Raw genomic sequence first — 14365 nt, 5'->3', positions numbered from 1 at the left:
CCGTGGTATATTTATGATTGAGCCGGTTCTTTTGCTGTCACTGGAACCGTCAATATTTATTATTTTTCCGAGGAACTTATACTTTATGTCTGTGTAAGGAATTGATTGAGCGTTATTGCTTTTTCTTGCCTCTTCCTGGTTCATCTTTTCTATAATTCACTATAATTAACACACAGCATCCCCAAAGATGACATAGGCCCTGAGGGAAATTATTTTCTTCAGGGCCTCCTGTGTGGAGTTGATATAAAAATTTAAAAAAATAATTGTTTCTTCTAGTTTCTCTTGGCTCTTCAGGGACGCTCTTGTGAGGTGTCACATAAAAATAAAAAAATATATATATATATTTTTTTAAATTTCTAAATATCCCGTAGGCTCCTCTTACATATTTTTGTTTCTTCTCGTCTCTTCTTGCATATTTTTAAGTCTTACTGGCCCTTCTTGTCTCTTCTTGCTTTTTCTGCATGTTCTCGCCCCTTCTTGGCTAGTCTTATCTCATTCTGGCTCTTCTTACTTCTTAGTTATTATTGCATCTTCTCGCCCTGTCTTGTCTCTTCTTGCATAGTTTTATGTTTTACTGCCCTTTCCTTTTTCTTCTAGTCTCTTCTTACATCTTCTCGCCCCTTCTTTGTTAGTCTTGTCTCTTCTTCAATCTTTTTACTTCTTACCTCCGCTTCTCGTCTCTTCTGGACTCTTATTTTATTTATTGGACAATTTGTATAGAGCTGCTTTTGTGAGATATCACCTCAGGGGCGCTTTACAGTTGAGCAGGTATTACAAAAAAATTAAATATTACAAAAATAAAGTGAAGTTAAGTTAAGTAAAATGAAGTACAGGAACAGGTGACACGAAGATAGAAGATGGAGACTCTGCAAGAATCCTAGGTGGTGAAGAAACTGGACCAGCTGCTGCAGCGAGAGTCCAATGCATCTACCAACAGTGCAAGCACGAGGTTCGCCATCCGTCCAGGTTATGTGTCTGCTGCTAATAAAGCACTGACACAATATCCTCACATAGATAACAGACCTTGGCAGCACCGCTGTGACGTTTGACGAAGATAGAAGATGGAGACTCTGCAGCAAGAATCCTAGGTGGTGAAGAAACTGGCCCAGCTGCTGCAGCGAAAGAGTCCACCGCATCCACCAATAGTGCCAGCACAAATGTGTTCGTCATCCGTCCAAGTATGCTGCTAATAAAGCGCTGACAAGATATCCTTACATAGATAAGAGATCTTGGCAGCACCGCTGTGACATTCGGCGAGTCCATCATTCATATCCATGTAATCCTGTTCCTGGCGATTGTTGAAGTGGTGCATTCTGCCCGCAATAAAAAGCGACGGTCGGGATAATAAATTATTCTGGGCTTAGCGAAATACTCGCTAGGGCCTTCATCGCGAGCGAATGTCGAATATTTGAGCAAAATTTCCGAATATTCACTTTTAATACACTGCACTCAAATCTCATTACTATTAAGTTGTACTAACTACTGGTTGTTAAGTTTATTTAAAATGTTGATTTTAAAAAGTTTCAAAGGGATGTTGCCACATTTCCCTTGAAAATACTAAAAAAAACACAGAGCAGTTGGAGGACGCGTCCAGCTGCCACGAAGGCTACAACTTAACTTTTTAGTCTCATCTTAGCTCTTCAGGTCTCTTATTGCATATTCACACCCCTTCTTGGCTAGTCTTGTCTCTTCTTGAATATTCTTACTTTTTACTGCCGCTCCTCGTCTCTTGTAGTCTCTTCTTAGCTCTTCATGCCACTTAGTGCATCTTCTCGACCCTTGTAGGTTCGTCTTGTCTCTTCTTCTTCTTGCATTATCGCCCCATCTTGGCTCATTTTGTCTCTTCTTGTATCTTCTTATCGACTTTTTCTGGCTTTTTCTTGCCTCTTCTTGACTCTGCTAATATCTGTGAAAATCCTAACCAAGAAATTAAAATATACTCTATCCACAAACTTTGTGTACGAACAAAGGACGCTCCTCTCGACATGAAATCTTTGAGAAAAAAAAAACGAGTACTACTCTGGTATGACGATTGTTAAAATAAAAAAAGTCAAGCAAGCACTAGTCGTGGCAAACAAATTACTTTGCAATAAGGTGATTAGTATATTTATGGCAATAAGACTCCGTGACACCACCTCGTACTACATCTCATGGTCCAACGATTTCATACCGTTCATACCTGTCTCAGACTTAGAAGGCTGGAGCATCGCAGGCAAATATATATATATATATATATATATATATATATATATATATATATATATTATATATCATTAACAAAAAATCTTCAACCAACAAAGAAAGTGAATATTCTCTTTATGTCATAATAATATTTATTTGAACATAATTTAAACACTTTGTTTAATTCATATATTAAAATAAATTATTCTAATACAACTTGAATTAAACAAAGTGTTTAATTACAATAAATAAATAAAATAACTAAACACCTTTTGCCTCCAAACCTAGGATCCTTGCAAATCATAGACATATGAATATTAGTAGACCTGCCCTAAGTGATTAAAAGCGTATTATCCATTGGAGACGGCTGTGCTCGCGTATGGCCTCAAGTGAAATTTGAAAACGTGACGTCATCATTCTTGTGCAAACTATGGTCGAGGCATCATCGGTTCATTTTACGAAATAACACGGCAAAATGTTGACTTGTACTATGAAAACTTGTAAAAATAGATGTGAAAAAGAGAATAAACCCAATTGTCGTATTACATTCCATATATAAGCATTATTTTACTTTATTTTAAGCATATTCACATCGTATAATATGAATCAGTTGTTACTATCACATCGAGAAACGTCTGGACGCGAAACACAAAGCTGGTTGGTTGCTGGGAAGTAAATTATGAACATTTATAAAAGTGTCTTAACTAAATACTTAAACGAAATATTCGACTCTGAAAATAGAACCGAATTTTTTTGCCGAATTTGGACTTCGCAAATTTGTTCATAACGTGGCGAGTAATTTGCGCTCCCATGTAAAAATGTCTATTCATTCAAAAGCAGATTTTACTTTTAAGAAGTAAATGGTGATATTATAATGCGAGATGCCTATTTACTGTCAGATTGATTTATTGACGAATCACAGTCAGCTTCACTCCCTTCGTTCTTCAACAGTTTATTTTACCCCTCGCCATTATCTTCTCGTCTATTAATTCCTATGTCTGTGTTGCAAATAGAGTAGTGGAAGCATGGAACACACTCCCACAACACGTCATCAATGCTACTATTAGATTGGATTCTTATTTGGAGAGAAGAAAGAATTATCCTTTTTAATGAATTAAATTTAAAACAACTCAATTAATTTATTGTGAAATCAGATTGAGCACATCAGCAGATGTGCTCAATCTGATAAATAATAATAATATTTTTATGATTTATGGTACATAATAAGTTATAAGATAATGCCTAGCAAGTAATATTTGTAACGCCCTTTGAAATGATTTATCTCTAAAATAGCGTTATATAAAGTACTAGCTGACGTGTACCCGGAGTTGTTGGGGGTTTCCTTAGGAGACGTACTTATTTTTGTAGGCCTTTTTAAGATATACAATTTCATAGTACATTATTTTTTATGTATCTCATAAGGTTTAACCAGCGTTAGCAATGTACTACTCAAAAAAATACTTTTACGACTTGATTATAAAACATAGACTTTTCTCTACTTTCTATAAATACAATATGCACGTATTATATATGTAAACCTTCCGAAAGAAATTCTCTAAGTGATAATGCGAACCCTATCAATATCCATTGGGTAGTTTAGAAAAACTAAGCGCACAAACAGACAAAATAGCGACTTTATTGTATACTATTTAAAGATGAATATTCACAAATTGATCTATTTTAGACATCCCTTAAAAGTGATACCAATGAAGAAAACAGACAAAAAAATAAAGGTACAAGTTTAATTAACTAACCAGCCGTTTCCCACAGGGGTGGGCAGAGGACAGATCGTCAAACACAACTTTCTCTGGCACACACTCCTTACTTCATTCACATTCATACATAGTATACTTCATCTCTAAAAATTAGTATGTATATGCTTTTTATTGATTACAATTGAACTATACCTACATTCTGCAATTTTTTATTTTGCTAAAATCGTTGAGACTTCTTTCTTATCTTGTGAAGTCTCTTCAAAGTTCATAGATAACAACTATAACCAAATAAACTTATTTGTTGAATCCCCATCAGAAATGAATAATGGTTGTATTGGATTAGAATTGGGAGCAGAATTACAGATTCTATCAGCTTTGCTAGATTTTTATTCAAAAGTAAAGATAACTGTAATTATTATATTAAACTGTGGATAAAGGTGTAGATTCCATTGAATTTTTAATTTTGATCAGCTGTTTCCCACTGCAATATAATACATGGTCCAGGCTTAATAGACTTGAAACAAGTACCAAATTAATTTGATTTCTACTTAGCATTTTTTGAACATTAACTACCTGGAATGGAGACCCTGAAGGAAATTATCTCCCTCGGGGCCTACGTCTTCTTTGGGGAAGCTGTTGTGTGGGGGTTCCTGCAGATCATAATACATATCACTAGGCAACAGTCACCAACCCCAAAACACAGATTTGAGATAACCAAATTTGGAAGTGAGAGCTGTGAAAATCAGATTGGTAAGTTATAATTGGTAAAAGCATTCAAAGAAGAGTTCTACAATATTCTAATTTTGTATCTTAAAACTGTGTCCCGAGAGTTTTGACTTTCGCCTGAATGAGGACAATATGCAAAAATATTTAAAAAAAAAAAACCGCACAAGGGCAATATTAATTCGCAGGATAATTACTACAACTCTGAACCATCTTTTTCAAGTAACCTGCATTTCGTCGGCCATGTATGCCGGAAACAAATGATAATGTTTCGTGGCATAAAAATGGCCAAGGAAATAAAGTTATGGTTTTCTGTGTTACTTGAAAATGCTGATTACAGAGCTAGTTGTAGTAATTACTCCTCTAATTAACATCTGAGCACTTTAAAATGAACAAGCGATAAAAGTCCAATGATAATACATTTCAATTCGTTGAATACAAATTAAAAAAACAAAATTATATTTTTTATCATAACCAGGATTTTAATGTGGGACTTTATATTACCCGGTGGACTGTTTATCGGAGCTATTGTGGCAACCTTCAGAACTGTTGTGTTTCTATAATACATGTTTGACTATTTAATATTAACATTGGTACGTTAGTTACAATCGATTGCCTGAAATCCAACTAGTGAACCAAACACTACCCCATGATTTATTTTGGCTATCAGGAGGGTTATTAAAATTGTATTTTTTGGGTTGAAATAAATTATCAGTATTTATGAGCTATAAACTTTCTATAAGACCGTTAATATTTATAGTCTTCAGGGGAATTGGAATGCACCCCAGCCAATCTATGAAAATAAAAATGTTTGTTCAAAATCTCCGAAAATTCTTCAATGATTTCTTTGAAATTTTGATACTACGTTGAATTCAAATTTCTCTCTCTGCACATAAAGACTAAGCCACAGCAATGCGCGGCGGGGTGCAGCTAGTTATGTAAATAAAACAAATGTCTTTGGTGAAGGAGCAAATTTATTGAATTAGCGCCTTGTTATCCATCTTAACTTAGTATTTAGAAGAAGAATCCTAATATTTTGCCTCCAAGGTGCTTTCTTCTGGCTTCTTCATGGTCCATTATTCCTCCGCTGGTTGTGAGAACAATGTATCTGGAAAACAAAATTAAAATTGTAAGAAAACAGAAATAATAAAAATAAAAAAACACAAAAAAACATGTTATTGAGATATTTTTGAAATATTAACTCCATACAGGAGACTCTGAGGAAAGTATTTTTTCTCAGGACCTATGTCATCTTTGGGGATGCTGTGCGAGAGGGCCCTTTTAAGGAACGAAAGGAGGGGAAGTTTTGGGGTTTCTAGAAATGTGGGGGTCAAGGCAATGGGTGAAGATAGTCCGGCTGGAGAGATCAAAGGGTCTCCTTCAACCGGCCTCTCCCGATCCTCCGATCGAAGGACCTGGACCCTGCTAAGACACCAGACATAACAAACCACTTAGGGTGACCTATGACAGAGGTGTTGGTTATCCAATGAATGGTTCCTATATTAGTATACCCCGATATAAGTGGTATCTGAGTGGACAAATGTGTTAGGTTTCCTTCCAAGAGTCATTGGTTCAATTACGTAAAAACACAGTATGTTATATCATTAACACTTATGATGATGGTAGTGTGAGTTTTTCAAATATTGTCAGATTTTTCAGAACTGAATGATTGCCTTTCTTAAAAAGAAAAAGTTGAATTTAGGGACTAAATGACAATTTAGATTTTTGTATTATCAATACCTAAACAAATGGTAATTTACAATATTTTCATTCCAATGAGATTATTTGAGGGGAATTACTATTATTATTTGGAGGAGATTGCGCACAATTTTAACAGATTTTAAATGTTGGGAATGTTAATAGGATGAAAATATATATTATTATAATATGGTCACAATGAACAAAACTATTAGAATCAATGTACACCAATGACAGAAGTCTCGCTGGAGGTGAACCCAGGAGGTGAGGTGCATTGTCTTGGAAGAAATTTGGTAGCCCTTGCTCACGCGCTTCGGTTGAATCTAGTTGTCAAATGTGGGAAAAAATATTTTAACAATGGTCGCAGTGTTTTGACAAGAACTTACTTGTTAAAACTTGTGCAAGAAATAGTATATTATTAGTCATGTCCTTCCATCTTGCTATCAATATTTTCACTGTGAATGAATGCAGGACTTTTAATGACATTCATGCATTTTCTACGAAAATTAACGCACAGTATATACATGCGCTTGTAGAGGTTCAACGGAAAGCTCAGATACCCAGACACTAGACCACAATTTATGGGAATATTCCTGGCCATATAAGAATTTCACTTCGCACACATAGAAGCAGAGACCAGAGAAACAATACACAATCAAATGGGAACAGAAGTACATAACTGAGATAACGTTATTGAATCCATAGCACTATATAAGACAGATAATTACCCGAACTGACGAGAAGGTAGCAGGTTATTTGTCCACCTTTCGATGTCCCGGATGGCGACATCGAAGCGGGGTGAAATAACTCCGCATTTGTTCAGACGGCCAGTTAGGTTGACAACAATTTTGCCAGCTCTGTGGTCATCAACAATCTCGAACTCTCCGATGTAGCCGTGCTTCATCATAACTGTCAGGAATCTGACAATTACCTTTGAGCACGGCCTAAGAAGCACTTGCCTCTTGCCCCTCTTCTCAGCATTGTTGATGGACTTTAGAGCGTCACTCAATACGTTCATTCGCACCATGGCTGAAAAACGAACATAACCTCATTAATTTTTGTACACAGTCGCACTGTCACGAGAAATATCACAAAATCCTTAAATATATAATTGAAACCGCAGAATTAAAAATGGGGCCGTTATTCTGGTCATACTTTTAAGTCACACAAATTTAACAGAAAACACTTTTAACGAGATGTCAAACACGTATTGATGCACATTGAGGAACGGTATTCGGAGTATGTTTTGGTATAACTTGTGCAACTATCGTGGGAAAATATGACCAAAAATGTATATAGCGAAACTTGGAAATGTGTTTTTAAGTTCTTGATAGCGAAATATGTTGAATATCGCCATGGATTACCTGAGATTTAAAATCTGTTTACCGGCGCGACATACAGCGATACAGCCCGAAGTTACGGACGAAAAAGGAAGGTAGTTTTTTCAAGTTGGTAATTCTTCAAAACCGGAAACTAGAGTTTGACGTTTAGAAACAAGTGGCTAGAGGCTCTCCGGGCTTTACGCGAAATATAAAAGAAATGTTAACCTCTTGAGTCCATGGGATACTAATGGATTGTATTTATATTGCCCCTATGTCATTACATTTTCCAGGGTTCATAATAATGTTTTACTTTGCTTTCAATTTATGTCGACAAACAATAGTTATGTCTACCTCCAGTTATCTGCATTGCGGTTTTTTTTATTGTAATTATTATTTAATTGAGTCCGCCCGGGTAAGATATTAAATATCTACTAAAACATTGAATTAATTAACAAAACTTGGTTGAATTATAAGTAATTTGGATATTTACGCATTTATTCAAATAAATTTTATTTTTTAGAAGGTATTGTCTAAGTATGGAGTGGATACGAATCTCACTCAGGCAATTGCGTCTCTGTATGAGGGAAACGTTGCGTGTGTTAAGGTGAACCGTGGTTTTACGGTGTGGTTTGATATCACAAAAGGTGTTAAACAAGGCTGCGTAATTTCACCGTGGTTATTCAATCTAAACATGGATAATTGTATGCAAAAATTGAAAGAGGTGGGATTGAGGGCGAATTTGAGTAATCTGAAAGTATGTTGCCTGTTATATGCTGATGATGCGGTGCTGATTGCTAATAGTATGGATGATCTACAATCTCTCGTGTCTAGGATTAATGAAGTATGCATGAAGAATGAGTTAATGATGAATATAAGCAAATCTAAAGTAATGGTGTTTGAAAGAGAGAGTACGAAAACAGTGTTCAATATAGTTGTGAATGAGGAATACTTGGAATAGGTGGATGAGTTTGTGTATTTAGGAAGTATTTTTACTAGAGATGGGAAAGGTGACAGAGATATTGAAAAAAGGGTAAATGCAGGTAACTCCATTAATGAAGGACTGAACGAAGATGACGCTAACAAAAAATGTCCAAAGAAGCGAAGCTAGCAGTCCACAATGGAGTGCTGGTACCTACCCTGATGTATGGAAGTGAGGCGTGGAACTGGCAGAGAAAGTAGACTGAATGCTGTAGAAATGAGAACCCTTAGGCGTATGTGTGGTAAAACCATGTATGATCGTGTGAGAAATGTGGAGATCCGTAAAGAGTGCAAGGCTGATTTAAGTTTAATCAGTAAGATCAAGAAAGGGACGCTTAGATGGTTTGGGCATGTAGAGCGAATGAGCGAAGAAAGGAGTGTACGGAGAATATACGATGCAAATGTGAAATTTTGTCCTGTTTATACGCACCCTTACATTATTAATTCTTGTTGACGTATTGCCCAGTCTTGCCGGTGAGTTCCCTCGGCTACTGATATGACAACAATATTGCCGGGGTAAATCTATTTCCTTCTCGTTGTAAAAGATATATGTACGTCTCTGTTTGCCCCCATACCCGCTACTAAAACTGTCACTATCGCCAGCTTTGCAAGTTCTCTCCCAAGTGTACACATGTTTGGATAAGTTATTGCAGTAGATCGTGATATTGTGTTCTCAATTTTTCTTTTTTTTCTGAATTTTTCTCTTATCTTTTATTTCGCCTTCAAAACTTTATCCTTTGAAAACACATGTTAACCCCTTTTATAAAACATTGGAACAAAACAACAAGTTGACTACATTATTATGATATTATGACAAACTTTAAATCGTCTCAAATGGCATAGAAAACGTATGCAATTTGACAGTTCTTCCAACCTAATGGGACCGTCATTTCATTGCGGCAAAGATCGTGCGAAAACGACCCATTTCCTTGGTAAAAAAAAAGTCTTTGACTGATTCAGTGTTGACTAAACAGCCTACGTCACCTGCGAGGATTCAGTAATTCGGTGCATATTATTATCAACAATGACCATAGTCTACGAGATGTTATCTATGGTTAGTATGTTTATGTTGGTAGTTAGAGCAAGTTACAAAATAAACCAAAATGAAGAAAAACATACGACATACGAGTTTGACGTTTCGACTTTTGACAGAGGCCGATTAACGATATTTTATTTTAGTAGTTAACTTATTAACTGGTAGGACTAGTTCTGAGTGAGATATTTATGGATTAGTGACTACTACGATCTACTAATAAAAATAATAATGTCAAAAAAGTAAGCACCTTTGTATTTTCAACTAATCAATTCAATTATGGTATGTTATTGCATTGTAGGCAAATTTACTACAGAGTTTCGTACAAAGTGAAACCATTTAAATGGTCAGCACTCTCATTACAGATTTGACTAATCCATTATATTCGTTATAATTTTCAGATCTATTTTGTGCAATATTTGCAATTATCCATTTCAAAGGAATTACAACCTAAAACGCCATCAACAAAAGGCACATGGAAAAACAGACTTTAAAGTTGCAGCAAAATATATGGTGAAATGCTCTGAATGTTTCGAATCCTTTTTTAACTATAAGGCGAGAGAGACGCACCTCATAGATTGTCATAATATCTACTTAGAGTATGAACAGTATGTATTCGCATCTGAAGAAGGTAATGTCCATATATATAAAGTTGGAATATGAACCTACGATAATTACCTAATATTTTCTTTGTAAGTTAAAAGTTAATATAATATCCAATATTGTTATATATTTTTGGTAATTATTTACCTACGACTACCGTTTGAGAAAATATTCCGTACATGTTAGGTTAGGTTGGATTAGGTAGAATTAAATCACAAACCAGTCTATACAAACCTAGCGTAGCCCACAAACTACTTGAAAACTGGGATATAACTCTAAAGGGGACGCGAGCAGGCGTTATTAAAGGGGCAATTTTTTGTAGTAGTAAAAACGGTAGTCGTAGGTAAATATTTACCATATTTTTTTAATACTGATGGAAATTTAAAAAAAAATAATATTTACAGATTTATTTCTAAAAAGTATTTTGCGATGGCATGTTTGTTGTTAAACCATTGTATTTTTCGTTCCAGACTTTTATAACTGGAAAGAACGATATGAAGCATTTTACAATTGTTCATACTACTCTATCAGTTCATCCACAAAAGAGATACAGCTTCTCAACTTGAAAAAGTTTCGCTGCTGTAGGTCAGGAGCATACAGAAAAGTGGATACACCAGTGAGGGCTAGAACTTTGCAAGCCCAAGGAAGCCGAAAAATAGGAATTCATTGCACTTCCTACATTAGAGTGACAATGACTGGTAACATTTATTGTGTGAAGATCTGCAAAACACACCTCGGTCACTCAACTGATATCGAACATCTCAGCCTTTCAAAGTCGGAAAAACAAGAAATACTTCATTTTATAAGACGAGGTTGGACAATTCGTGAAGTACTCGAGAGATTCAAGATTCCTGATGATGGTCAGGTCCGTCGGATAAACCTAATTACTAGAAATGCCGTTTTAAATATTTGTAAGGATTTTAATATAGTACCAAATAAAGAAAATTAAGTCCAGCCCAAAGCTCAGTAAACTTTTAGGATGTTTGTTTCGGAGAGTTTGAACAATTCTTCAAATTTCAAAGTTAATTTTCAGGTTCTGTGAAAGATTTTTCAAGTTCTGTTTTTATTTCAGTTCTGTCAAGCAACTACCCTATGCTGATATAATAACAGAACTTGAATAGGACTTTCACAGAACCCGGAAATCAACATTGAAATTTGATGAATTGTTCAAATCCTCCGAAACAACCCGTCCTTAGAGTAGCTGGACACGTTTAGAGTGAATATTTTTTGAAAAAACGCAATACAACTGTTTACGTCTGGGGAGATGGCTAAACATGCATTAAAGTTATGTTTTTTTTCAATCTTTGTTTCGAAATTTCTTGTGTTACTCTAAAATTTTATTCAAATTTCTTATTCCACAACTTGCAACATATTTATTTCTGTTGTTTATGATCAGCATGCTAATAACTTTAATTTGGTCATGAATCATAAGGTAAAGGGGATAGGGAGTAGTCGCTATTTAATGAAGGGAAAAAGACTGCAGAAATGGTAAAATTGGTGGAAAATCTCAGCTTGCTAATATGTATAGCTAGACCGCTAGCAAAAAGATATCTTGCTAGCAGTCTGAAATGCTGACATTTCTAGCATGCATGTCAGTTCCCAGTCTTCCCACTATAGCTAGAACGCAAGCAAAAGGTGTGTAGATTAGCGGTCTCCAAACTCCAAAAGGATGTGAGCTGCTTTCTGAAATTGAAAGCGTTTGGTGAACTTCTTATACATATTCCTTCTTTATGTATTTCTCATCATCCTACCATCATCGTACCATACATAATACTATTATATTACTTGTTTGATTGGAAGTCTGACATCCTAATTTATTTGAAGTGATGAGCTTGATAAGCCGCTGAATAGTTACCTCTTTAGACAACGAGTGTGTAGTTTATTTATGAAACCGAGGCGCTAGCAGTAACAAATGTCAAATATAACATTTGCGTACTCCAACCTCACCGAAATATACGTAAATTGCATAATTTTATCAGTATAGACATTTACTGTGGTGATAAGCAGGTACCACTGTAAAAGCGGTGAATGCAACCGCAGAGGCACATAAAACAAGAGAGCTACGGCAGAGCCATAAATCATGCAGAGCGTCACACGGTGCACAAGACCATCGGTTTTAATTCTTAGTATGTTATTACCTATCTATGATTTATGCATAAGACGACAGTTTAGACCATTAGACTACAGTTACATTCATCGAGCGATGGGGGATGTTGATGTTATTAATTGATAATTAATCTAAAACAGGGAGATAGTCTAGTAAGGTATTATACGAGGAATTTTCGACGCCAGGACAGTGTTTTCAGCGGTGTGTTTGCCATATTTTATGAATAGTGCATTGACTACAGCAAAACAAATACTATTTATAATTAGCATCATCGCGTATAGTACCATGCTGAGTGATGTGGGGAATTTAACTATACAAAATCAACTGGTAAATTAGCCCGCCTAAAACATTTAACATTTTGGAAGATAGCGATCATAAATTGCTCCCCGCAATCAAAATGTCAAATGCAAAAATAAACCACTCGTCAAATCTGGTCAAATCCATGTCACATAAATAAACCACTCTCCCATGTCAAATTAAATCATGAATTAAATACTCGAGCATAGATAAAGCACTCACCCAACATAGAAAATCAAGTACTTTCGTCTAAAAAAATCATAGACAATACGTGTAATTTATTGTTAACAAGTTTAATTTGTTGAACTTCATTTTAATTTTAATTTTTTATAAATTCAATAATATTATTATTAGATTTATAAAAACAGTTGATCATCTAGTCAATCAACATTATGCAAGTGCATTATATAAGCAAAATAAATACAAAACAATACAAGAACAAGACGTCAACTCAACTCATAACCGCTCTGTCCAGCTGAAATAAACATTATTATTATTATAAGAAATCAAATGGGAAAATAATTCACCGACTCCAGATATTTTCATATCAGAGGGTTCGGCTCGGTAGAACTTCTAACAGGGCCTATAAATCACACTGATCCCTCAACATAAATGTTTAAAAAATCTTTCGTTATCCTACATGTATTTAAAATGACTGATTTTTGCATTTTTAAATATAAATTTTTTGATAGCTCTAATACGCCTAAATTTTTAATGAGAGAGCTAGGTATAATGCCAGTAGCCGAAATAACGAATAATAATAAAAAGCATTTATATAGCGCAGTTTAGCATCATTTCACTTCAAGTGCGCTTTACTATAACAAACTTAAAAACGGTAATTTACCAAGATGTAAGTGTCAAGTTTATTTATTATGAAACAAGTTCTGTTGTGTAATGTACACGTAAATGTAATGCACACGTATATACATAAAAGAAAAATCAAAAATTATAATGGAGTTCTAAAAATTAAACAATAAATAAATGATAGGGATTATGTTCCAAGCCGCGCTTAGCTCCGCAATCCAACCAAGCCGAGCTTAAGATCAACCGATATACCGGGCCATAGTGCGTTAACCAAGGGTCGTTCAGAGCACGGATGACGTCACGCACTCTCCCGCCTTTTACTGCTCGGATTGGGATAGTTGGCGGGCTTTAAAATATTAAAATTAATTAATTAATTTAACCACGAAAAGGTGCTTAAAAAATACCGGTATAAAATTTTGCATGTGGCTATTGATTAAAAAAATGAACTCAAATTCCTTCACTGCATGCAAAAAGTCGTTAAAAAAACATTTGATTTTTTTTTTTTTAAAGACCTTTATTGACTGAAAATCATTACTTTTTTTTAAGACAATGTGTAGATAGTCCCACGAAGCTGCCACATGGCTGCTTGTTTGCAGGTTCTATCTCAATATACAATTATAATACAATATTTATATCTTAAATTCAATATCTCCCGTTATATAAAATAAATAAATTTCAACCTAAATATCGAATGGCAACTATTTAGGTCCGGGGATGGTTCGGGGTTTAAGTAAACATACACAACACAGGGTTTTAGGGTTTAATTAGGGTTATTTTAATAACTTAATGTTAAAGCAACGCTCGTTGTATTCTACGTGTTCACAGATGGCGTTAATTAATTAATTTAGTTTAAATACGCTTTTGCAAGGTATTGCTTTACAATATTAAGACAAATCATTTGTTT

General features: G+C 35.0%; 1 protein-coding gene and 1 long non-coding RNA gene across 2 annotated transcripts; one reads left to right on the top strand and one right to left on the bottom strand.

Annotated features, from left to right (window-relative positions):
• Positions 1-5575: 5575 nt before the first annotated feature.
• On the bottom strand, positions 5576-7784 carry RpS15Aa (Ribosomal protein S15Aa). The gene is made up of 3 exons (XM_089634576.1): positions 7682-7784; positions 7046-7346; positions 5576-5727 (listed from the first exon to the last, which is right to left on the bottom strand). Exons 2-3 carry the CDS (start codon positions 7342-7344, stop codon positions 5634-5636), a joined length of 393 nt encoding a protein of 130 aa, XP_089490702.1. The 5' UTR covers positions 7345-7346; positions 7682-7784; the 3' UTR covers positions 5576-5633.
• Positions 7785-9698: 1914 nt separating this feature from the next.
• LOC149421844 (uncharacterized) lies at positions 9699-11525 on the top strand. Its single transcript, XR_016302513.1, has 3 exons — positions 9699-9892; positions 10052-10281; positions 10724-11525. It is a non-coding gene; the product is annotated as an uncharacterized LOC149421844 (long non-coding RNA).
• Positions 11526-14365: the final 2840 nt, after the last annotated feature.

This window comes from Hesperophylax consimilis, chromosome 8 (assembly GCF_061612785.1).
Source record: "Hesperophylax consimilis isolate HC1 chromosome 8, BYU_Hcon_1.0, whole genome shotgun sequence".
In the NCBI taxonomy this organism is placed as follows: domain Eukaryota; kingdom Metazoa; phylum Arthropoda; class Insecta; order Trichoptera; family Limnephilidae; genus Hesperophylax; species Hesperophylax consimilis.
This window is presented reverse-complemented; position numbering and strand designations above follow the sequence as displayed.